This window comes from Typopeltis vanoorti, chromosome 20 (assembly GCF_054136105.1).
Source record: "Typopeltis vanoorti isolate ZY-2024b chromosome 20, IOZ_Tvanoo_1.0, whole genome shotgun sequence".
In the NCBI taxonomy this organism is placed as follows: domain Eukaryota; kingdom Metazoa; phylum Arthropoda; class Arachnida; order Uropygi; family Thelyphonidae; genus Typopeltis; species Typopeltis vanoorti.
Window position 1 is genome coordinate 112,036,617 of NC_143568.1, and position 27,701 is coordinate 112,064,317.

Consider the following 27,701-nt stretch of genomic DNA (forward strand, 5'->3'; position numbering starts at 1 on the left):
TCTAATTGCTAATTTACAACTCAAATATAGACTAAGTATTGCTTGATATAATGTCCCGTTTAGACCATATACAGGGTGTTTCAAAAGAATGTCCCGATTTGAAAATTGTATATCTCTGCAACCACGAACCACAAATGAATGCGACTTGTACTGTGTGAATGGCCTTGGCCAGAGTTTGATATGATGACCGCTAGATGCCACTACTAGCTCTCAAATAGCCACTACGCTTAGTTAATGAGAAGATGGTGTCTAGTCAATAGAAGGCGTTTTGTAACTGTACCACATTTCATTATTAATATAATTATTTGAAATCGGGTCATTCTTTTTGAAACACCCTGTATTTGGCACTTTGTCATATGCCTTTTCCAGATCTACAAAACTTAAATACAGATCCTTATTACATTCCCATGATTTCTCAGTTGTGTGTCTTAAAGTGCCAAAAACCAAACTAGCAGTATAAAAGAGCATGTTCAAACCAGTTTTAAGTTATGCATCTAAGTTGGGTTAGAAATAAAGTACACTTGATCAAAGACACTAGAGACCACAGACATGAGGTTTCTAAGAAAAATCAGAGGAGTGAACCGGAGGCATCAATGGCAGAATCATATTAAAAATGAAGATATTGAAAAGGAACTTGACACTATTAGTATTCAAGAATGTGTAAGCAGAGATAATCTTAGGTGGTATGGCCACTTAAATAGAATGAGTGAGGAAGGTTAGCCAAACATTTATTTGATCCATGATGGCAGGAAAGAGACCAGTGGTAGACCAAGGTCTAGGTGGATTAATTCAATCAGAACTGCCTTAGAAGAATGAAATCTAGGCATGACAATATTGGAGTACTTACAAGTAATAGACTAATTTGGAGGAAAATTGTTCATAGGAGATTAATAATAATTGAACTTAATCATGTAGAGCTGTCATTGTAACCTGAACACCCCTTGGGGGTACATATCAGGAAATTGATGATGCGTCTTAAAGTGAAATCTGATTGTGACAACCTCTGTTTGGCCCTGAACCATTTTGTACTTCACCAAGCTTTCCTTCCACAATTTTTCTTTGCTGTTTCTCTAGTATTCTTGCATAAATCTTACAGGAATACTCAGCAGGGAAATACCTTTTGTAATTCTCGCATTCGTTTTATTTTCCTTTTTATAGATGGGTACTATAAGAGCTACTCCAATCAACCAGAATTCTACTATCTGACCAGGCCTTCTGAATTATGCAGTGCAGCTGCTGTAAAACTTTTATACCTCCATATTTAAGCATTCTGGCTGAATGTCCTCTACTCCTGCTGCTTTTCCGCATTTCAGGTTTTTGATGGTTTTTTCCCCAGCCTAAATGCCCCTTGAGGGCACATATTGGGAAATTGATAATGATGATGATAGCTTCAAGTATTGATATGTGTTCTTAATGCATGCCTGTTGAGTGTTTTCTCCCACCGTGCTGTTTCTGCCTGTTTCATTTATTAATCTTTCAAAGTAATTACTTCAGACATATAGAATATCTTTATCTTCGGTTTTCGTGTCACCTTTATCATCTCTGATTCCTTTTACAATACTCTTTCCTTAATTTCTAAAAAAAAAAGGGTGGAAAGCATTTGGAAAATTACAGTCAGTATTCAAAAGCCAATTATTACTGTGCCTGAAAAGGAAAGTTTTTAGCCTGTACATTCTCCCAGTCTTTGCATGTGGACATTAAATGCAAAGGAAACTCAAATATTCAGGATCCAATTCAGTATGGAAAGATGTTTGCTTGGTATGGTATCACAAGACTATCACAAAAAGAATACTTTGATAAGAGATCAAACCAAAGTCCCCTGGCATCATAAAAAATTGAGACATCTAAAGTGGCAATGGGTAGGCCAGACTGCTCGAAGACAAGACCACCAATGGACAAAAAATGTACTCAGGTGAGTACATTTTTTGTCCATTGGTGGTCAAAAGCAAATCTAATGATTTCACAAATCATCAGATTTGCTTGAGCAACATGAGAAAGAAATTACATTGACAGACAGTTTTGGAGTTATCTTGGAAAAGTCTTCATTCAGCAGTGTATTGATAATTGATGATGATAGTTGGAATCATCAGCTATACACTGGAGGGAATGGAATTCCCCTCATGCAGCTACTAAGAGATAATTATAACAGCATGTGACTGGAAGGTACCTAGTGTTTGAGAATATTGGAGCTGGTAGGAACATCAGAAGATATGTCATTAACCAAGCTAACCACTTTCTCTCTAATTATGGAGAATGACTGTTCCATTTTGACGTAGGAAGTGGGTAAGCATTTGGGATTTTTAGTTAAGTATGTATGGTGGAAGTATATGTTGAATTACTAAGGTATCAGTTATGACAAACTGGAGAAGCAGCTTGGAGCAGTGTAGTAGCATAAACTATAAGGGAACAATGGTAAAAGCTATACATGGAAAATGGTTAAGGGCTGTTGGAGTAATGTGATATTGACTGCTTAATGAATCACATGGGAGTTAAATAGGTGAGTGGTATCATTTTAAGTAAGAACTGGGAAAAAAAAAAAAAATGTGTAGGACATATAAAGATAAATGTGATCATCAGGCTCATGAGTAATACAAAAGATAACCAGAATGTGAAGGCAAAATTAATACAGATGGTAGAGAGGTGATAGAAGCATAAGAAATAGTTGAATTACTTAGTGATTGCTTTGCAAGGTATACCATCCAGGTGGAGGGTGATGCACTGATATAAGAACAGGGATAGATGAACTGGAAGTTTTAAGGATATTATTAAGGAATGTAGCACAGAGTCAGGGTCGCCGAGAGAAATTTTCAGGCCCATGACAAGTCTGTGGTCCAGGCCCCACTTAAAAACATGCATCACTTTTGTTTAATAAAAAAAGTCATATAAAACATTAATTTTAAAAAAATGTACAATAAATTCAAAATTCGATGGCAGGGAACATTACTGTGAATGCAATTACTAGCTCAGCCGACTGCAACAACCTTGCATGAACACCTATTGACGTCATCACCTGCTATAATTACAGTGATCCGTGTCGAGAGAATCAGTGTCTTCCGGACACTCACGGCAAGCTAAAGAGCATAGTCGTCTGTCTAAAACAAAACACAATATCATTCTCGATATGCCATCATCCTTTATCATTGTTGTATTATTACGAGAATTAAAACCATGCATTATAAACACAGTTATGTGACACGTCTGTCATGTAACTGTGTTTATAATGCATGGTTTTAATTCTTCTCGATGCCAGGCCTTTGACGAAAGTCTCAGATGTCACCCCCTCTCGGCGGCCCTGCACCGAGTAGTAGTAGCAGTGTTGCACATGTCCTACAGATGTCGTTATTTTAATGAATATTAGTAATTTTAGTAATTAATTTTGATTATATCTTATTTATTTTAGACTGTCATGTTTGTGTGTATGTTTCAAACATTTAATACAGAATATTGTTTAGCAAGCATTTTTGCATGGCACTGATGTGTACTAGGAAAATGGTAGCCAAAGCCTTTCTTGTCCACTGAGTTTAGTGGGGGGGATTTTGTATGGTGTGTAGTGTATTCATGACTGAATGGGTTATTGTACAAAAGTGAGAGAGTGTCATAAATATCTTGCTTGTGAAAGAAAGAAATATAAGTCATGTGGAAAGTGGGAAAATGAAGTAACGAATATTAACAATGTAAGGAAAGATAGCAAAAGTGTCCTGGAGAATGTGAAAGTAGTGAATGCTAGTGTGTAAAATATAAATAAAAGCACAAAGAGGTGGCTGCAAGTTAATGTGTGGCGAGATGACAGTATGGAGTGAAATAGTGCACTTACATGGCATCCTTCAGGACAAAATGGGAGCTAGAGCAACTGGAAAAATGAGTGTTGTGTTGTATAGCAGGTGGGATAATGAAAAAAAAAAAAAAAAAAAGTGAATGGTGAAGCGATGGCAACTTGAGGATGCCAAAGATTGTATTCTCATAAGGTCTTAGGTCAACTTACGAAACTTTTATAGTTTGTACGAACATTTGGCTTTGAAATAATGTTGAATTTAATATCCACTTTGCCTATGTAATAAACAAAGAATTCACAAAAACTGTGATCAGTCGATTCATGACAATGTAGTGTCACTAAAATCATCGCATGAATGAATGTGGCATCATATAAACGGGCATTTGTCTGATTTAAATGTGTTGTATGAGCAAATTGTCATAAAGTGAAATGTTTTAAGGTGGGGGTATTACTATACATTTAAATTCTGCTGATCAATATAGCTAATGATTTGCACTTGCATTTCCTTATATATATTTTTTTTTTTTAAATAGCATTTTGACTTCATTCATTGCTTCCTCTTTACATATACAACTACTCTGTGTACAACTATATTTGTGGAACTAGTGATTTTTTTTTTTCAAACGATTAATATGATTTGTATTGATTAGATAATAAACTAACAAATGTTAGTAGATTGAAGGAGACGGGCTAATTGAAATTAAAAATCATACATGAAAAAGAACTGAATTCATTGAAGAGTGAATTTGCTGAGTGGTGTGCAAATAATGAGACTGCAGTAAGAAGGGAGTAATAAAAAGGTATGAAAAAATGAGTCTGTCTTGGTGTTGATGACTATGGAAGTGTGATGTTTTCTGTACCTTATCAAACTTGTTAACTGTTTCTGCATTCACCACATTTTCAGGGGCAATGCATTCTGCTCACCAACACTCTCTAAACAAAAATCCTACTCCTAACTCACCTGTTCAATTAAACTCTTCTAGGGAGGCACTTTAGATTGAACAGGTTACATACTGTGTATCACACTGGTTGTACTTGATTTTACAGAGAGTTGAAGTTCAGAGAGCATATTGCAAAAGTTGGTAAAATAGTTCAAAGGATTACTTGGATGTTGAAAAACACACCAAGTAAAGATAGAAAAGTTATTATCCCTTTTTATAATGTTATGATTTGGCCACATCTTGACTACTATGGACAGATTTGGTCACCTGAGTTTCTTGGGGATCAGGGGTGGAAGAGAAGATTCAGAGATGAGTGACCAATCTGGTGACAGGTTTGTGGAGACAGGTTGAAGGTGTGTGTGTGTAGATTGCAAAGTCTGATTTACAGCCAGAAAAGATGGTACATAATAGAAACTTATAAGATATTAAAGGAGTTTTATAAAATTGAAGGAAAGGAAAGATTTCAATATATAACATAGAGAACCAGGGGATCACCCATGGAAATTGTTTAAGCGTGTAGTTAGTAAAGTGTGCAAACTAGATTTTTTGCTTGGAGAGTGAGGAATGAGTGGAATGGATTGTCAGAATTTGTTGGGTGCTCTGACAGTGAATTAGTTTAATATGACAGATATGTGACTAATGATAGATACGATAGGTTTTGTTTGCATAAACGTTAGTGTGGGTCTCCCACAATGAGTCTCCACGCTCTGTGGAGATACTGTGTAATAAGAAGAAGAAATTTTATTGTGATAGAGGCATGGTATATTGGCCTTACATTACAAGAAAGTGTGCATTGTTTATTATAATTAAAAGAAACACACGTATTAACCACAGTGAAAATTATTTAATTGTAAATATTTCATCCTAAAGTATCTTAGGACATCATCAGTACAGTAGTTTAAAACAATAATAGGAATAACATACAGTTAGGGTGCATGATTACAATAGAATCTCATTAAACGTGCATAACGTGTTACAGAAAAAAAAAAAAAAATTCCGTGTTGAGAGAGGCCAGATTTCTGCGGTTTAAAAAGAGGAATGTGGTCTTGATGTTCCGAGATGCATTTCTGAACAGACCTACCTATCTGTCCAAAGTAAGACAATTTGCATGAGCATGGAATTTCATAAACACCAGGCAACATCAAAGGTGAGAGTTTGTCCTTAGGAGAAGGTAACAAGTTGTAAATTTGGTTGATAGGTTTGTAAGTAGTGGCAAAATTGTATTTCTTCATAATTTTAGAAAGACGTTTGGAGATGCCTTTGACGTAAGGTATGGAATCCTATGGACTTCTTCCTGTCTGGTTTGATGTGTGGAGAAGTGACTGATGATTTTTTGAGTTGTTTTCGGATTATATCCATTTAGGATGGCTGTATTTTTGATTACTTCTAATTCCTGGTTTAAAGATTCTTCAGAGGAGCAGAATATGTGTTCTCTGGAAACTAGTGATTTAATAATGCCAGATTTCTAAGATGGATGATGAGCGGAAGAATTGTGAATGTAACGACCTGAGAATGCAGGCTTGCAAAAGACAGACGTGGCGATGGAACCGTCTTCTTTTCTTTGGATGTGTAAATCCAAAAAAGGAGATACCCTGTGGAGATTCTTTTTCTAATGTAAAGTTGATGCGATGATGAAGAAGGTTAATTTTATTTAGAAACAGTTGTAATTCATGTTTGGATGATCCCAGACTGCAAATACATCGTCGGCATATCTTAACCAATTTTTTTTTTTTTTTGGTTTGTGTTCAAAAGTGAATATTTTTTCTTCAAGGTGTTCTAGAAACAAGTTTGCTAGGTTTGGTGATAAAGGAGATCCCATTGCTGTTCCTTCTTCTTGCTTGTAAATTTGACTTTTCCGGGTGAAGTAACCTGATGCAATAACAAACTTGAACAATTCAACTATATCAGATGGAAATTTTTGAGTTAGTAATTCTATTGTTTCTTTATGGGGAATGTTTGTGAAGAGGGAGACAATGTCGAAGCTGATTAACAAGTCAGTTTTTGATAGTTGAATGCCTTTAATTTTTGTGTGAAACTCAGTAGAATTTTTGATTGAAGAGACTGAGTGGCCTATGTGGGGGCGGAGAAGGTTAGATAAGAATCTTGATAACTTGGACTGCTGATACTGTCTACAACGGGTCTAAGTGGAACATTACTTTTGTGTAGCTTAGGTAAACCATAAATTCTAGGAGGTCTTGCATGGTATGTCTTAAGTTTTTTGATTGTTTCTTCATCTAAGGAGGAAGTTTCATTAAGTAGCTTATTTAATTTTCTGAGTTGATGTTTTGTAGGATCATGATCCAATTTGGCATAAGTATTACGATCTCGAAGAAGTAAATTCATTTTTCGGTCATATGAGTTTGTATCGAGAACCACAGTGGTATTTCCTTTATCAGCTTTGGTAATGATTATGTTTTTATTACGTTTTAAGGAAATAATAGTTTTCAATTCTGATGGTGGGATATTTAATTCTGAAGGTTTGGCATTGTAGATCACTTTAGCTACTTCAAATCAAAGTCTTTTGGCTTCAGTACTGGAGAGATGGTTGACGTTTCTTTCTATATTATGTATGAAGTCTAAATATGGGAAACATTTTGGTGAAATCGCAAATTTATGGCCTCTTGCTAGAACATTTAATTCATCTTTTGTTAGTGGGCGGTTAGATAAATTGACTACCCATTTTCCGTTGGTAATTTGTTAATGATCTTTTTTGATCGATTTAATAGATTAAGGTATTTAATATGTAGAGCACTACTGCTTTTATCAAAAGCTTTTTTTCCTGAATTCTTTGAGACAGTTATAATTAATTGTAGAAATTCTTGATTTAATGTATTTAACAAGTCTGTTTCTAGTTCTGTAATATTTAAATATTTAGACTTCATACATAATATAGAAAGAAACGTTAACCATCTCTCCAGTATTGAAGCCAACAGACTTTGATTTGAAGTAGCTAAAGTGATCTACAATGCCAAACCTTCAGAATTAAATATCCCACCATCAGAATTGAAAGCTATTATTTCCTTAAAATTTACACTGTATCAGCAGTCCAACTTACAAGTTATCAAGATTCTTATCTAACCTTCTCCGCCCTCACATAGGCCACTCAGTCTCTTCAATCAAAAATTCTACTGAGTTTCACACAAAAATTAAAGACATTCAACTATCAAAAAGTGACTTGTTAATCAGCTTCGACATTGTCTCTCTCTTCACAAACATTCGCCATAAAGAAACAATAAAATTACTAACTCAAAAATTTCCGTCTGATATAGTTGAATTGTTCAAGTTTGTTATTGCATCAGGTTACTTCACCTGGAAAGGTCAAATTTACAAGCAAGAAGAAGGAACAGCAATGGGATCTCCTTTATCACCAAACCTAGCAAACTTGTTTCTAGAACACCTTGAAGAAAAAATATTCACTTTTGAACACAAACCAAAAAATTGGTTAAGATATGTCGACGACGTATTTGCAGTCTGGGATCATCCTGAACATGAATTACAACTGTTTCTAGATAAAATTAACCTTCTTCATCATCGCATCAACTTTACGTTAGAAAAAGAATCTCCACAGGGTATCTCCTTTTTGGATTTACACATCCAAAGAAAAGAAGATGGTTCCATTGCCACGTCTGTCTTTCGCAAGCCTACATTCTCAGGTCGCTACATTCACAATTCTTCTGCTCATCATCCATCTCAGAAATCTGGCATTATTAAATCACTAGTTTCCAGAGCACACAAATTCTGCTCCTCTGAAGAATCTTTAAACCAGGAATTAGAAGTAATCAAAAATACAGCCATCCTAAATGGATATAATCTGAAAACAACTCAAAAAATCATCAGTCACTTCTCCACACATCAAACCAGACAGGAAGAAGTCAATAGGATTCCATACCTTACGTCAAAGGCATCTCCGAACGTCTTTCTAAAATTATGAAGAAATACAATTTTGCCACTACTTACAAACCTATCAACCAAATTTACAACTTGTTACCTTCTCCTAAGGACAAACTCTCACCTTTGATGTTGCCTGGCATTTATGAACTTCCATGCTCATGCAAATTGTCTTACTTTGGACAGACAGGTAGGGCTGTTCAGATACGCATCTCGGAACATCAAGACCACATTCCTCTTTTTAAACCGCAGAAATCTGGCCTCTCTCAACACAGAATTGAAAATCCAAACCATAGGATCCATTGGGAAAAGTCTAAACTTTTACATAGATCTTTATATAAACATGAACGTTTATACAAAGAAAGTTCTGAAGCCCTACTACACAGACTAAACTTTAAACCACAACGACGTTCTTACTATTCCTAAAGTATGGGAAATTGTCATACAAACTTGTGTTAAATAATTAATTTTTTTTTTTTTTTTCTGTAACACATTACACACGTTTAATGAGATTCTATTGTAATCATGTGCCCTAACTGTATGTTATTCCTATTATTGTTTTAAACTACTGTACTGATGATGTTCTAAGATACTTAGGATGAAATATTTACAATTAAATAATTTTCACTGTGGTTAATATGTGTGTTTCTTTTAATTATGATCGCACCGCAGATTTCGTTATTTAAAAAAAAAAAAAAAAAAAATTGTTTCTTATGTTGAGAGTTTTTTCCAATTGGTTATACCATAAATTAAAAATGAAATTATATTCTTGGTTTAATCATTTATCCAAGTATAAGCAAACAAAGTTTGCACGTGAAGTAACTTCACGACTGAGCAGTTTGTATATAGAGGCTAATGACTACATATTAGTCATTAGCCTCTATATACAGACTTCCCCTAGTATCCCATAATGCAAAGCACATATCTTTACAGACATGTACAATGCTATGCATTATGGGAAGGGTCTCTACCCAGACTGGTTTTGACCTTTATTGAGGTCTCGTCAGTGGGAGCTAGACCCAGAAGTGATACCAGGGTTGAAGTAATGCAGAAGTCGTATTTCATGGAATACTAAGCCAAGTGATAAAGCCTTAGCCTCTATAAAAACTGCTTGCTTATTACACTTGGATAAAGGATTAAACCAAGAACATAATTTCTTGACATCTTTAATTTATTGTATAACCAAGTGGATAAACTTTATACATCTATCTCTAATCCAGAGTATTTTAGTTAACAGTGTGACATCTTTTGGCTATTTGTATATGGAATTCTTCTGCATTACTTCAACCTTGGTATCACTTCTGGGTAGTGGCCCTTTCCATAATGCATAGCATTATACAGGATGTGTGCTTTGCATTATGGGATACTGAGGCAAGTGATATGAAGTTATTAGTCTCTATATACGAGTTGCCCAGTTGTGAAGTTACTACATGTGCAAACTTCGTTTGCTTGCACTTGGATAAAGGATTAAACCAAGAATATAATTTCTTGGTATCTTTAATTGCTTATTATGGCAAAATTATAGATATTACCACAATCTTGAAGTAATAACTTTAACATAAACCAAACACAAATTACTTGACATTTCGGCCTCTCTATTAATGCCATCATCTGGAGTACATGATATGACATATGAGAGTGGTCTGAAAAGTTCCTGGCCTAACAATGAAAAAACAAATTTATAATTTCAAATTTATTTTTATTTTTCAACATAATCTCCCTTAAGACTAATACATTTATTCCAGTGATTCCGCAGCACCATTATCCTGTCCCTGTAGTGGTTCTCAGTAAGATCTGCAAAATACCCAGCTGCAATCACCTCTTGATTCGAAGAAAAATGCTGACCAGTGATGATGAGGTTTAGTTTTGGGAAGAGATAGAAATCAGAGGGAGCCAAATCTGGGGAATAATGTGGATGTTCCAGCAATTCATAGTGCAGATCCTTTAATTTTCCCATTGCCAAAACACTTTTGTGAGCAGGTGCATTGTCCTGATGAAAGATCATTTATTTCTTCTGCAAACTGGGTCTTTTCTCACGAATTTTTCGTCTGGTCTGGTTAAAATATCAGAATAATATTCCCTGGTTACTGTTTTACCCTTTTCAAGATAATTAATAAACAAAATGCCTTTAGAATCCCAAAACACCGATGCCATGACCTTTCCTGCTGATGCAACCAACTTTGTTGCTGAGCAACCGGCTTCTGTCCACTGTTTTGACTGCTGTTTGGATATGGTGTGTAATGGTGAATCCAAGTGTCATCCATAGTAATAAATCGACACACAAAATCAGTTTTATTCTTGTTAAAATACTCCACGCACTGTTCTGAGATTTTCATGCGAGTGCGTTTTTGATCTGCTGTGAGTAAGCAGTCTAGTGCCAATCTTGTGCAAAGCTTTTTCATTTGCAATTCTTCATTCAAAATATATCCTACATGTTCTTTTGAAATGTCTATAGTCTCAACAATTTCACGCACTTTGACTCGCCGGTCATCCAATACCATATCGTGCACTTGATCAATGATTTCTGGTGTTGTTACACTTTCTGGATGTCCTTCACGTGGATTATCTTCAAGGCTGGTACGGCCACGTTTAAACTCAGCAACCCATTTCTTAATTGTCGAAAAAGGAAAAGAGTGCCCATAAACTTTTATGAACTTCAAATGAATTTCTTTTGGCATTAAACCTTTTTTTACAAAGAATTTTATAACTGCATAATACTCAATTTTATCCATATCAAGGGATACAGACAACACTTTTGCTTCAGACTGCTGTATAAAACAACTACTTGATAGAATGACTTGCAATTTCACATGGATGCTTATGACAGATGTACCAACTTAAAAAAATAAAATCTTGCCTAAGTGTTGCCATCTATGGTTGAGGCTGAGAACTTTTCGGACCACCCTCATACACACACTGAAAGAAATAATCCATATTACACAAGTCCTCAATACCAGTTTACTAATTTGATGAACTGCTAACCTTTCAATGAGGGAGAGGGGGAGATGTATACACACAAAGTAATATCCCATTTATCCGACTGTTCAATTATCCGAACTCACTGTTCTAATAATTCATCATCGTCACAAACCATGGGCTCACTGCCCGTTGATGTCTGGTGCCTGTTTCACTATCTTCTTCCACCTTTCTTTGTCCAGTGCAGTGTCGCAGTTTTTGTATACCCATTCCACACAAGTCTTTTATATCATCTATCAATTCTCTGTATGGTCTGCCTCTTCTGTTTAAGCCATCTAAAATACCAAACATAAATGTCTTTATCTTCCGTTCCTCACTCATTCTACAGATGTGTCCAAATAATTGCAGCTTCCGTTTTATAATCATCTGCATTAGATTCTGTTTTGGTTGTATCTTCTGATAGAGCTCTTCATTGGTGATTTTCTGTACCCATCCTATTCTTAGAATCTTCCTGTAACAAGTTCTTTCAAATGCCAAAATTCGTTTTCTTGATTCCTTATTTATTACCCACGTTTCATATCCGTACAGTACACCACTGAAGATGCATGTTTCCAATACTCTTAGTTTTGTTTGCAGACTGATCACTTTACTTTTCCAGATGTTATCCATGGCCTTCAGATTTGTTCTTCCCTTTGCAATCCTGATCTTTATTTCTTTTTTACAGTCCAAGTCATGTCAGTTTACTTCCCAAATATGTGAATTGTTCTACATTTTCTATATCAGTTCCATCCACTTGTATCTTTTGTTTCATGTTCTTCTCACCAAATACCATTTTCTTTGTTTTTTCCAAGTTCATAACAAGTTCAAATCTCTTTCCTTCCTCATTTAACAGTTTCAGTGTTTTTTATAGTTCTCTTTCGTCTTCTTCAATAATAACAATGTCATCTGCAAATCTCAGATTGTTAATTCTCATTCCGTGTACAGATATTCCTTTGGCATCTTCTTTCATTTTATCCATTGCTCTTTCTAAATGTGCGATGAAAATGCTTGGTAATATTGGGTCTCCCTGTCTAGTACCTCTGCTTCTTTTAAACCATTTCCCCAAATCATCACCTATGCTAACTGCTGCAACTGCATTCTGATAAACATCTTTTAATATAGCTATTTGTTTTTTTATCAATTTCATAGGATTCCAGAACTGCTAATGTCACTTTCTGGTTAATACTGTCAAATGCTTTCTGAAAATCAACAAAGCAAGTATATATGTATTTGTTTTTTCTCCTAGCTTTCTCTGCTATTAACCTCATTGTCAAAATCTGTTGAATTGTAGTTCTATCCTTCCTAAATCCTACGTGCTCGTCTGCAAGGTATGCTTCCAATTGTGTTCTCAATCTTTCTGTCAATATGATCATCATCACTTTACCAAGGTGTCACTCACTTTATCACACTTTATCAAGGCATCACTCTACCACTTTATCATGGCAATTGTTCTATAATTTTTACATTCTAGCTTATTTCCTTTCTTGTATAATGTTACTAATATTGATTTCACCCACTCCTCTGGTATTTTCCCTTCTTTCCATACCATATTACATAGTTGGTGCATTTCTGTAACCATACTTTCACCACCATATTTAATCATATCTGCAGTAATGTTATCGTTACCAGGACTCTTGTTGTGTTTTAGCCGTGCTATTGCTTTTTCTACCTCTCCTCTTAAAATGTCCATATCATGCTCATTACCTGGTGGTGATATCTACTTCATTTCTTCAGTCAGTTTCCCAGCACTATCTGAATCTAGTTTTTCTTCATATAACTCACTACAGTATCTTGTCCACCGCTGTACAATTTTTTCTTTATTCATCAATACTTTGCCTTTTTCATCTTTAATTGTGGTCTGTTTTGGTTGCCACTTTCTATTAATGGTTCTGATCATTTTGTATACCTCCCTTGTTTTATGCTTTCCATTGTACTGTTCTATATTGTTGCATTGGGCTTCTAACCATTTCATCCTATCCATTCTGACTGCTTTTTTCACCTCATTACACTTTCTTCTATTTGTTCTGATGTATCCCTTCTTACATTCTTTTCTCCTGTACTAACTTCAGTGTTTCTTGTGTAATCTATTTCTTCCTGATCTTCTCTTCCTCTGGTACTGTTCATTCTTTTCTCCTGTACTAACTTCAGTGTTTCTTGTGTAATCCATTTCTTCTTGATCTTCTCTTCTTCTGGTACTGTTTCTTCAACTGCATCTTCTATTGCCTTCATTACTCTTTTCACTCTTAAATTCGAGTTTTTTCTTTCTCCACACTTTTAAGTTTCTCTTCTAACACTGTTCTGTATCTTCCTATTTCTGCTTCAGTTATTCATGCTGTATCTCTTCTATTCTGATGTTGGGGTTTATATTTTTTTTTTTAATTTCATCTTGATGTTTGCAATCACTAAACTATGGTCCAAGTCTATATCCGCTCCTTGAAAAGTTTGACATTGCTGTACTGATGTTATCCACCTTCTTTTAATCATATCAATCATGTTTTTGGTTTTACCATCATTTGATCGCTATGTCCATTTTCTACACTCCTTTGTTGGAATCTTGTGTTACAGATCATCATCTCGTGGTCCACAGCAAATTCTAACAATTTTTCACCTCGTTCATTTCTTTCTTCGAAACTATATTTTTCCATGACTCTTTCCCAACCATCATTATCTATTCCAACTTTGGCATTCCAATCTCCTTCAATAATTAGCACATCTTGCTTTGGTATTGTTTCTATTGTCTCCGTCAGATCTTTGTAGAATAAGTCAATATCCTCATCTGTGCTCTTAAATGCGGGTGCATATATCTGGACTATTGATATGTTGAATGGCTTTGCCTGAAATCTTGCTACTATGATTCGTTCATTAACTGGTTTGTAGCCTAACAGTGCCTCTCGAGCTCTTTTGCTAAGAAGGAAGCCAACTCCTGCTTCGTGCATGGTGTCATGTTCTGACCATATTACTTCGCATCCATTGATCTCTCCAGGTGATGTCCATCTCATCTCTGCCAATCCTAGTATATCCCACCGATATCTCTTCATTTCCTCACGAAGTAGTTCTAATTTTCCTGACATCCAGAGTGTCCGCACATTCCACGTTCCTACTGATAACAGTTCTGTTAGTTTCAGTTTCTGTTTCCTTACATCTGAATAGAAGAGATACAGCATGAATAAGTGAAGCAGAAATAGGAAGAAAGTACAGAACAGTGTTAGAAGAGAAACTTGATTGGTTGGATAAACAGTAACTTACTGTATGTTACTCTGCAGATATATATATATATATATATATATACACGTGTGTGTGTGTGTGTGTGTGTGTGTATATATATATATTGACGTTCATATTAACTCGGTAGATAATGTTATGAAAAATAATTAGTTTGAATTATTTAAATTAAGGAGATATTAAATTAAATCCCACATTATTTCAAAGCCGAATAAGAAACTCAAAGATAGAAATTAGTTTGAATGACTATAATACCGAGAATAAAAAAGAATAAAGTTTAATGCTGAGATACTACTAGTTTCGTTGAAAAAATCAACTTCTTCGGGTATCAAACATAAAGAATTATATAAAAAATAACAGAGACATTATAAAATTACATCAACGGATCTAATATAAAAGACTGTAGTACATTTTAAACAGGAATGCATGCTGGAGATCCAATTTTAGTTGACTACGTTCGTGAGTTTGTCACGAGCGTGCCAATACTGGACAGTGGCAATGTGTGTGTTAGAAAGATTGTAGCTAAGGCTGTTGTTTATATGGGATGAATCGAGGGATATTTCTTTAGATTCGATTATCTTTCTTTCGAGCTCATCATAACACAAATGTATATTAGAAGTTTGCGGCCAGTCTACGAGGTGTTGGTGGCCTTCATCCGAGTTAATAGAGAAGAGAACGTGGCTTGACAGAGCACTGGCTCTGGTCCTATTGTAGAATATGTCTCTTTGGTGTTCCTCAATACGTAAATGGATAGATTTAGCCTGACCGTAATATGGTTTGCCACATTCACACATAATCTTGTACTCCTGGATACTGAAGAGGGAGATGTTTTACTTTGGGTCTACTTAGTATGGAGCAAAGTTTTGGAAACGTAGCAAAACAAGTTCTAATGTTGAATTTCTTAATTTTTGACAGTTTTGGGGGGAGAGAGCTGATGTGTGGCAAAGATATAAATTCTCTTGGGGAAGAAGAATCTTCAATAGTAGTTGAACGATGATAAGAGATAAATTTATCAATCTTCTTAAGAGAGAAACCATTGTTGACAAAAGTCCTTGTTAGTAAATTGAGTTCATTTTCAATCTCTGTTTCGGCTGTTAATCAAGATCTGGCTCGATGTGCCAGGGTTGAAATAATACCAGATTTTTGCAGAGGGTAGTGATGGGAAGAAGCATGAAGGTATCTGTCTGTGTGTGTGGGTTTTCTAAAAATAGAGATTTTGATATTTACAGTGCATCTTGTAAGTTTTAAGTCCAAAAAGGGAAGACAGCTGTTGGATTCCAGTTCGTAGGTGAAAATGATTTTCTCATGAAACTTGTTGAGATGGTCTAGAAAAATATTGAGGTTGTTTAAACCGTGTTCCCAAATGAGGAATACATCATCTATATAACGGTACCAGATTTTGGGTTTTAGAGTTGAGGAATTAATTGCTTTTTCTTCGAAGTCCTTAAGAAATATATCAGCAAGAATCGGAGAGAGCGGACTGCCCATAGCCAATCCTGAGTTCTGTTTGTAAATCTTATTTTCGAATTTGAAGTATCCTGAATTTACACAGTGAGAGAGTAAGGAAAAGAATTTCTTGGAAAGCTTGTTCTGGAGAAGATTGAGGTCCTCTTGAGTAGGTACATTCATGAAGAGAGAAACTATATCGAAACTTGCCATTAATTCTAATTTGTTGAGTTTGACGTCTTTGATTTTGGACACGAAATCAGCTGAATTTTTTATATGAGAGAAGGAATTACCAGAAAGGTTTTTCAAGAAAGATGCGAGGTATTTAAGGTTGTAAGTAGGGGAGTTTATGCCCTCAACAATCAGTAAGTGGAGAGTTTTATGGATCTTTGGGAGTCCATATAATCGTGGGATTAGCAGATGAATCGATCTGAGGGAAAGATGGATGTTTCTTGGTAACTCTGAGGTGGGTTTCAGTAAATTGTTGATCCTATTGTGCAATTCACTTGTAGGGTCACTATTTAGTTCAGAGTGTTAGTTTCTAGTTGTTCCAAAATTTTGTTATGGTAATCAGATTTGTCTAAGATGACAGTAGCATTCCCTTTGTCTGCAGGAAGAATTATGATGGTATTATTATTCTTTAAGTTTTTAATAGCTGATCTTTCAGAATGAGAAATGTTGTCAGTTGGGGGTCTTGCATGATTTATGGTGAATATAGCTTCCATACGAAGATGGTTTGGTAGTGAGGATGCTGCTTTTTCTATCTTGGTCAGGAATAGTTCTTTAGGTATGGAAGTAGGAGCGATAACAAAATTGAGACCTTTAGCAAATACAGTTTCTTCAGCTGATGAAAGGGAATGGGAAGAATTATTTATGACAATTTTTTTTAAATAGGTAGAATTATGATGGGATGAGGGACAATCCTGCATGCATTTTAGAGAATCAAATTTTTCTATTGAGATTAATTTTATTTGTGTTCTGTGCTTTTGAAGCCTTTAGAACACTAATTTCTTTTAAATTGTTCCAAGATGAAGTGCCCAGAGAATTATTTAAATGGATTTCTAGAGAAGTCTTCTTAGAGAGATAAGAGGCTAGACTACGTAAACATCTCCCTCTTCAGTATCCAGGAGTCTACAAGATTATGTGTGAATGTGGCAAACCATATTATAGTCAGACAGCTAAATCTATCCTTTTATGTATTGAGGAACACCAAAGAGACATATCCTATAATAGGACCAGAGCCAGCGCTCTCTCAAGCCACGTTCTCTTCTCTGTTAACTCGGATGAAAGCCACCAACACCTCATAGACTGGCCGCAAACTTCTAATATACATTTGTGTTATGATGATCTTGAAAGAAAGATAATCGAATCTAAGAAATATCCCTCGATTCATCGCATATAAACAACAGCCTTAGCTACAATCTTTCTGATGCACATTGCCACTGTCCAGTATTGGCGCACTCGTGATAACTCACGCACGTAGTCAACTTCAATTGGAACTCCAGCACACATTCCTGTTTAAAATGTACTACAGCCTTTTATATTAGATCTGTTGATGTAATTTTATGTCTCTGTTATTTTTTATATAATTCTTTATGTTTGATACCTGAAGAAATTGATTTTTTCAACGAAACTAGTAGTATCTCAGCATTAAACTTTATTCTTTTTTTATTCTCGGTATTATAGTCATTCAAACTAATTTATTTTTCATATATATATATATATTATTGAAATTAGGATTTACTCGGGATGTATACATTTATAAAAATAAATTTAACTGACTAGAACCCGAGAAAGTATAACAAAAACCTTTTTTGTTATACTTTCTCGGGTTCTAGTTAGTTAAATTTATTTTTTATAAATAAATATATATATATATATATATGACTACATCAAAGCTAGAGTCCTGTTCTTTATAGGTGGTTAGAAAAATATGAGACATTATCTGCTAGTTTGGCTTTAAAAGTTATTGGTATACCTATAAGGTATTTGTATTCAAAATAAAGGCTGAGGTTATTACTGCTTACTTCCAGTAGTTAGATGCTGGAAACGTAAGTTCTAATTCATTGATGTAATTTGTGATTTGGTTGGTCCAGAGTCCTGTTATTTAAAGTGAGAAATATTTTTTGCTTGAAACAAATGTTATATGGATTGAATGTGAGCTATCCATATTTTAGAAATTTTTAAGCCATTGTGACTTTTTATAGGCCTCATTAATGAATTCATACTTTTTTGGATGATGACGTGATGTCATCATATGGTATGATTCAGGGTACAATCAGAAAGTCTTGATTTCTCATAGTCACTGAATTTGATACGTCATTTGTGTTCCCCTTTTTCCCGTATTGGAACAATAATGAAGAAAAATAAAGTATGCAAGAGAAATGGAAGTGCTCCTAACCAGGCTGTTTAATTTTTAAGCCTCAGTACTGGTAGCGCCTGATGGGATCCTAACCAGTGCTAGTTCAAGATAGTTCTGTTACATAAGAGACTTCAATAAAGTGGTTACAAATTATAGACTAACCACTAAAGTTCCCTCTAAGGTATTCATGTTCACATGGGTCAAAAAGGGAGTGTGCACAAAATTTTTGCTTTTAGAATTTCTAATTTAGTCTACCCACTCCAATATTACTCTAACCCATTTCAACTTAATACACGCTCTAATTAGTTACTTTTAGCCTGTGCCTTGTGGGCAAACTGATGCTGATATCAGCAAGTAACAGAGACATATTTGTTTCCTATCTACTGTCTGTCACTTGAACTTGTGCGAATGGTGTTGAATTTTTATAGCTACATGGATTTAAGTGAATTAATTTAGTGCTTGCATTTTATAGGTTATAGCAGGATGAGAAATATTACATTAGCAGCATTAGTGCATTAAACCCTCAAAATGTCATTTGAAGATAAAGCAGAAAAGAAATGCAAATTTGTTTGAGTGGCTGGACAAATATGACAATTTGTTCATAGACTGCATGTATATGCACTATTTAAGTAGCTGAAGAAAAAAGCATTTAGTTTGCTCTTATAGAAATACTTAGCATGCAGTGTACAAGATCTTTTAACAGAGATGTGTGCCACAAACATTAAGTCTGAGACTGGAAACTTGTACACAAAATGTTTTTCATGCGCACATGGGCAGGCAAAATCAGAGGAATTATTGCTAACCATTATCTTACGAGTTGGAAAAGTCAATAAAAAGGCTAAACTCAGGAATGGGCAGGCAGATGAGAATACTGATACTCTATGAAGGCAGCAGAGCTACGTGAAAGTCTTGTCTTAGTGATTTATTCACTTTTTGCAGTAAAGTGACAGTTGAGTTGGATAAGGGAAATGGCTATGCATGATCATGCTAGACTCTGCAATGTAAATGAGTTTTTTTTTTCCACACACACACACAAAAGGTTACAAGACCTATAGCAGATTACTGTTGCATGTGTGGACAAGAGGAGAAGAAGAGAGAAGGAATCTGTTCACATTTTATTTGAACAGCTGAAGGTTTCTTTGGGTAAGGCTGTTCCAAAGAACAGAAATATGCGGAATGAAAGAGAAGGCAGTGAAGTGGGTTCGGTGAGTTTTAAGTTGGACTATAAAAGGGTGTTGGTTAATGATGGCTCTTGTTCTAATGTTTTTGGAGGAAAGTGAAGGTATAATATTGGCCAATTCACCAGCACACTATCCATAAAGTATCTGTAGAAGAGATGAAGGGCTTTATCAGTGAATGAGTTTAAGAAGGGATATTATAATAATAATAATACTATTATTATTATTATTATTATATTATCATGTCTGTTCATACTCCATCTGCTAGCTACTTTTGTATGTTAATTGCATTGTGTTCTCTGGCCAACTTGCCTGTAGGTGAAATGAGAAACCTCAGTTACTGGAAGGAAAAACCTGCTATCTCTATATGAGATCATTTCATTCACTTTTAATTGTAAAAGCCCATGTAAAGATTTCTCTCATGATGACGAGTCGGGTCTTTTGAAAATGAAGGGTGCAATATTTATCCTGTTATTCTTCCAGCTGCACTATGGAGGAATTGTAGACATTGCTTGAATAATGGTTACTAGGAGCCTTCCATGGTGTTATCGCCTGTTGTGTACATGACATTAATAGATGAAGCACTATTCTTCTGGTGTTTTAGTGACTGAATTTTTGTTACACTGATTTATCATCACAAACCATGGGCTCACTACCTGTTGGTCTCTGATGCCTCCTTGACTATCTTCTTCCACCTTTCTTTGTCCAGTGCACAGTATCGCAGTTTCTGTACACCCATTCCACACCAGTCCTTTATATCATCTATCCATTCTCTGTATGGTCTACCTCTTCTGTTTAAACCATCCAAAATACCAAACATAAATGTCATTATCTTCTGGTCCTCACCCATTCTACAGATGTGTCCAAATAATTGCAACTTCCATTTTATAATCTTCTGCATTAGATTCTCTTTTGGTTGTATCTTCTGATACAGCTTTTCATTTGTGATTTTCTGTACCCATCCTATTCTTAGAATCTTCCTGTAACAAGTTCTTTCAAATGCCAAAATTCTTTTTCTTGATTCCTTATTTATTACCCATGTTTCAGATCCATACAGTACACTGCTAAAGATGCATGTTTCCAGTACTTTTAGTTTTGTTTGCAGACTGATCACTTTACTTTTCCAGATGTTATTCATGGCCTTCAGATTTGTTCTTCCCTTTGCAATCTTGATCCTTATTTCTTTTATACAGTCCAAATCATATGTCATTTTACTTCCCAAATATGTGAATTGTTCTACATTTTCTATATCAATTCCATCCACTTGTATCTTTTGTTTCATATTCTCACCGATATCATTGTCTTTGTATTTTCCAAGTCCATAAGTCCAAATCTCTTCCCTTCCTCATTTAACAGTTTCAGTGTTTTTTGTAGTTCTCTTTCATCTTCTTCAATAATAACAATGTCATCTGCAAATCTCAGATTGTTAAATCTCATTCCATGTACAGATATTCCTTTTGCATCTTCCTTCAGTTTGCCCATTGCTCTTTCTAAATGTGCGATGAAAATGCTTGGTAATATTGGGTTCCCCTGTCTAGTACTGCTTGTTCTAAACCATTTCCCCTTATACTGATTGCACAGCAACAAATAATATTATCAAAAAAAAAAATCCTATTGTTAAGAAATTTAGTTTTAGGTGATTATCATCATCTGGTGTTGAACCACTGCCTGTTATTATTTTGCAATCTAAAATGCATGAAAGAGTATCATGTTTGGTCTCTAGATGTGGTTTCAGGATGATCCTACTTCTAGCCCACTCGTTGAGGGGGGGGGGGGGTGCAAAAAGTGTACAATTCATGGGTGGGATTCACATCAGAGGTTTCTTAGAAAACTCCTACTTATGTGAGTGCCATATATCCATTACACAGTGATGGATATATGGCACTCACAGTTAAACCTCATTCGGGGTTTAACTCGCATATTTCTTTTCAGGCTGTCACTAGAGTAATTCCAGATCAAGTCTTGAATACTTTGACATGCGAAATAATATTTTAGCATTTAATCTGTAGCAGTGCTTTAAAAAAAAAAAATTGCATTTATATAATACAGATATTAATTTTGGTGAACTTGGTGGTATGTACATTGCTTACATTTAAGTTTTGTTTCTAACAGTGATTTGGTCATAATCATTGTTTTTTTTGAATCAGTTTTCATAATAAAATAACTGTTGTTTAAACAACTTAAATGAGTAACTAAATTCTCTAGGCATAAAGAAAATTAATTCAAATTGCATATATTAAGTTTTCTCCATGTATAATTTTTAGGTATTCAGTATCATCTCCAAATGGTGTTCGAGTGATAGAATTTAGAGATATGAATGGCATGTCACTTCATCACTTAGAATTTTTGAAGGGCTGTGGGCAGAAGAATGTAACATTAAAGCCTTCAGATTTGTACAAATGGATACCATGTGAATGTGAACAAATAACTCTGATTGCAGAAGACAACATTGGACAAGTCCTGAAGGAGGAATTCAGTTGGAAGAAATTCTGAAAAGCTGCATTTATGTTGGTCTGATTATATTCCTAAATGACATGATTGCAAAAATCTCTGAAGAAAGAAAGGAATGGAGAGTTTAGTAGTTAGAAGTAAACAGTTGACAGACATATACTTTGGCTTTTTTTAATTTTTTTTATTTATTTATTTTTTAAGATAAGCATACTTTAATATTACAATTAAGCAGATGATCTAGAAATATTGAACAAAACCCTGTGCATAATAAAAAAAAAAAAAAAGCATTTTGTGATAACATTTTACTTATTCACTTCTTTCAACAGGAAAAAAAGAACTTGGCAATATTTTCTTCATTACTAACAGGAGGGAAAAAAAAGCATGCGATAGGTTTACAACAGTTTGTGGGTGAGGATACATTAAAGAATAAAATTACACACACAGCACATGTATAAGGGTGTCTTAGAAAATATTTTAATAACTCAAAGTTCAATATGATAGAAATGTTGCTGATTGAGTGGACCTTCCATGATGAGTTTATTGGCTCCATGGAGATTACTGTAATAATAATAATATATTTTATCTTGCTACATTGGCCCAATGTGAATCACAATGCTGGATTCTCTACAAAAAAAGTGCGGTGAGTGCTTCAGGCTTTAAAACTGCCGACGAGAGGTTGACTACAGTGTTGAGTGGTGGCTGGGGTATAGAAGTAGAAGTCTTTGTCAGGTTTTCGTATTTTTTCGAATTCCTTTCTTGCCGATGCCCATGAGATGTCATGAAGTATAGACCATAGATCAAGGCCGAGTGTATTAGAAAGCTCTTCCTCTAGCGCATCGGCAAGAAAGGAATTCGAAAAAATACGTAGTCGGCACGTGAAAAAATACGAAAACCTGACAAAGACTTCTACTTCTATACCCCAGCCACCACTCAACACTGTAGTCAACCTCTCGTCGGCAGTTTTAAAGCCTGAAGCACTCACCGCACTTTCACGTGGTCACAATTTCGCCCTAGCTCCTAAAAGGATACCTGCTGAAGAAATCATGATCCAAATAGAGCGTGGAATTCGCAACCTGCCTAACCATATCGCCAACAACGTGAGACTGGATGTAGTCGGTGTTCTCACTAAAGCCAAACCTCCAAAATCCAACTTATCCAAAAACGAATATACAGCCCTACAAGAATTGAAAAACAACAAAAAAATAGTAATCACCAAAGCTGATAAGGGAAGTTCCACTGTGGTACTCAATCAAAAAGACTACAAAGGTAAGCTAAATTCTTTAGTACGAGACCATACTACTTACCTCCCCATTGAATATAATCCGACCAGCTCTCAGATTAGAACTATCCACAGACTCCTTAAGAAAGTCACTTCTTGGCCTGTGGAAGTCACCAACAAACTTAAACCTTATAACTCTAGACCCCCCCCCCCGATTATATGGACTCCCAAAAATACATAAACAAAATGTGCCATTGCGTCCCATAGTGGATGGCATTGATTCCCCCACATATAAATTAGCCAAACATTTAGCCAAAACGCTCACACACTACACTGGCAACACACCATCACACATAAAAAAACTCGGCCCACTTTAAAGCCAGTATAGAAAACCTCACACTCCAACACACTGACATAATGGTCAGTTTTGACGTCTCCTCCCTATTCACTAATGTCCCACTCAAAGAAACCCTTGAGCTCATCCAAGCCAAGTTTCCTCCTGATATCTCAGCCCTATTTCAGTTCACAATGAACTCAGGCTATTTCGTTTGGCAAGGAAAGTTCTACAAACAGATAGAGGGGACAGCCATGGGTTCACCACTTTCCCCACCCTTGGCCAATTTCTTTATGGAGACATTTGAAGAGAAAGCCTTAAACTCCGCCCCACAAAAACCCACTATTTGGCTTCGTTATGTGGATGATGTGTTTGCTATTTGGCCACATGGCTCAGACACACTCCACTCCTAACACACTTAAACAACCAACATCCCAGAGTCCAGTTCACCTTAGAAAAAGAGGAAAACAACACCCTCCCCTTCCTAGACACTTTAATCACCCGCCAGCTTGATGGATCTTTGGTTTTCTCTGTTTACAGAAAACCCACCCACACTGGCAGATACATTCACCAGCAATCCCCCCCCCCCACAACAATATGGGGTGATAAAAACACTATATAACAGGGCAAAATTAATCTGCTCAGATGACAAGGCCCTGACTATTGAACTAAACCACATCCTCAACACTTTCTTAGCCAATGGCTATAACCCCAAAAAAATCCAAAAAATACTAAAACCTGTAAACCACAACCCCCCCTCCACAATAAAGATTACACCAAGTCTATCACCATCCCCTACATCCAGGACACCTCTGAAAAAATAACCAATATCCTCAAAAAATATGACCTTACTTCCTGTTACAGACCATATAAAAAGTTGGCATCCCTTATCCGCTCTACCAAAGACCAACCACTTCCCCTAAACCTACCTGGTGTATACCAGGTCCCTTGCAGCTGCAAATTGTCCTACTTTGGCCAAACAGGCAGAACAACAAATATCAGGATTTCAGAACACCAAGACTACATCCGGTTTCACCAGTACAGCCGCTCTGGGCTGGCAGACCATGCCTTAGATACCCACCATAAAATTCGTTGGAAGAAAACAAAAATAATCCATCGCAGCAAGTTTAAATACGAAAGATTATTCAAAGAATCTTCAGCAGCTCTAAAAAACGTTCCTAACCTCAACAAATTTGGGTGCATGAAACTGCCCCAAATTTGGGAGACTTTCATTATGAGAACTTCAGCCCAACTGCCAAGACTACCAAATTAGCCCGCAAGAGGGCACCATTAGGACTTTAGGAACAATATTAGTTTCTTGCTTTCTTCCTCATTTGCTTTGTGTTAGTTCCTGAGTGCACATACCATATCTTTATGTTCCTGAAGATGGCAATGTGACATTGCCGAAATATAGAAGTTATTCATTAAAGTTACCTTTAATTAATATACTTTATATGCGTTGTTAATTCCGTAAACTAATTACCAGTGATATCCTCTAAGGGCATGCCAAACATACTTAACCTTCATTTAAAGGGTACATCAGTGAAAACAGTAGTACCACAAGCAGAATACAGGCCTGAAATTGTCAGTAATGAGTCAGTTGGCTTCCCATCAGCTGGCATATCCTGCTACCACATACAGGGGGTCCTCGACATGCGTCATTTCGACTTGATGGTGGTAATCCCATAAATAATTTAAAAATAAATTTTGACTTGAAGAAGTGCGACGTAAAATTCAAACATTGCGGGCAAACTTGTTTATGAGCACGCAGAAGAATACGCAGTTATGCGCTGTTTGTTTGGGAGAGGTGGCATTGCTTGGGTCCCAGCATACACTCTTTGGGTACCGCGTGCTTTGTTTACATCCGCTCTCTCACTTTTGTGTTTGTGTTTTTTTGTGACTTTTTACCCTTCAATATGGCTCCCAAACGTAAGGCAGATTCTTCCAATGGCAGTGTATGGAAGAAAAGGAAAGCCATTACATTAGAAGTGAAATTAGACATTAGACAAAAGGGCAAAAAAGGGAGAAACGGCAACAAACATCAGCTGCTCGCTGAACTTAAGTCGTACCACAGTTGGGACTATTATCAAGGATAAAGTTTGCATCCTCGAACACGTGAACAGATTGGCGCCCATGAAATCGACTGTGATTATGAAAAAACGTAGTAGGCTCATGATTATGATGGAAAGGCTTCTTGTTCTTTGGCTGGAAGATCAGCATCAACGCCATATCCCAATTAGCCTCATGCTAATTCAAGAAAAAGCAAAAAGATTGTTTGAGGCATTGAAAAGTGAATGGGGGGAACGAGTGCAGGTGAAGAGTTTAATGTTAGTAAAGGTTGGTTTATGCAGTTTATATATATACGTATGACTTTAGGGTGTTTTAGGTTAGGGAAGTAACTTAGGCTATGGTAATTCTGACTTGCATTGAAAATCGCCTTACATCGGTCCGTAGGAACGGATCTCCAACGTAACTCGAGGACCCCCTGTACTCTGTAAATTTTGCCCAGAGAGGAAGTGAGAGTATTGGTATATTGGAGACACAGTTAAGGCCATGTTATAGCAGGGCAATTGCGGTGCTGAAGGTGCTGTACTTGTAAGCTCCCTTTTTTTTTTTTTTAAGTTGCTTTCTATTTTTGACTAAAATATGGCTGGATCCATAGTATCCTCCATTTTAACATTCCATTTACTTCCATATATTTCAAAAAGAATTATCTTCATGACAATCAGAATTCTATGGTGCATTCTATAAAATTTCTTTCAACAAATATTCCAGAGAGGTAGCACAACAGCATTGATTTACCTGTTCAACAAGGATCTTGCAACAAGTCTCAAAGGAGTGGAAGGAAGGTAAAATTGTTCCACTTCAATTTTTATAATTTGTAGCCTTATCACGTTTGGTGATAAGGCTGTTGCAAATTATAGGTCAATCTGTGTTGTGGTTAAGGTGATAGAGAGTTTTGCAAGAACTAGGATATAGAAGTGGATTGATAACCAGCATGGGAGGTTATATTTTACTCAATTTACTTATGCACTATAACAAGGTGATGAATATATTGGACAAGGGAGATATATATATATATATACAGTGGTGTACTTTGGTTTTGCAAAGCCTTTTGATTGATTGCCATACAGCAATTTGGTAACTAAATGGAGCTGATGGAATTAAATGTTACATTAGTGATTTGGAAGGTGACTGTCAGACTGGTCTCAGCAAGTTGTCTTGGAGTGCAATATCCCAAAAGAGAAAAGTCATTGGTGGTGTGCTACATGGGCATGTTTTGGGACCATTGTTGTTTAACTGTGTACATTAATAGTATTGTGACAAGTTTAACTAGAGATAACAACTGTTTGCAGATGAAGCGGGCTTACAGGAGAACTTGAATAATTTGTATGAAAGTGACCTTACACTTTGCAACATATTGCAAAGTGTAAGGTTCTGAAATTTGGTAGGAACAATGGGATGCAAAGTGTACAGTGGAAAGATTTTGAAGAAGGTTGAGGAAGACAAGATCTTAGAGTTGCAGTAGACAAGGATTTGAAGTTCAAGGGTTGCAATGCACAAGTTGCGAAGTCATCACATAAGATTGTGTCAATGATGAGGAGGATCTTAATAGGCAGAAATAAAGAGGTACTGGTTTCATTGTATAAGGACTTGATGTAGATTATTGTGCATACATTTGGTCACCTGGTTTTCATGGTGATGAGGATATATTAGAAAGGGTCCAGAGAAGACTGACTAAGGTGGTAACTGGTGTTTAGAATGTGGGATATGAAGGTAGATTGTGGGAGTGTACTTTGCAAAACTTTGTGAATTGGAGGAGGAGAAGAAGGAATATGGTTGAGATTATTAAGTGACATGGGATTGTTACCAGATTAACATGGAAGAAATTTTTCATAGAATGGGAGGGGATATCCTTGGAAACTGAAAAAG

The 27,701-nt window shown here is 35.9% G+C and overlaps 1 protein-coding gene across 2 annotated transcripts in view; it reads left to right on the forward strand.

Annotated features, from left to right (window-relative positions):
• LOC150095801 (uncharacterized) overlaps window positions 1–22,502 on the forward strand; it is a 186,126-nt gene extending 163,624 nt beyond the window's left edge. For both annotated transcript variants that reach the window (XM_090410306.1, XM_090410307.1), the window contains exon 7: window positions 22,029–22,502. In XM_090410306.1, the coding sequence (XP_090266432.1) occupies window positions 22,029–22,257 (229 nt within the window). In that variant the 3' untranslated portion in view covers window positions 22,258–22,502. The remainder of the gene's footprint in view (window positions 1–22,028) is intronic.
• Window positions 22,503–27,701: the final 5,199 nt, after the last annotated feature.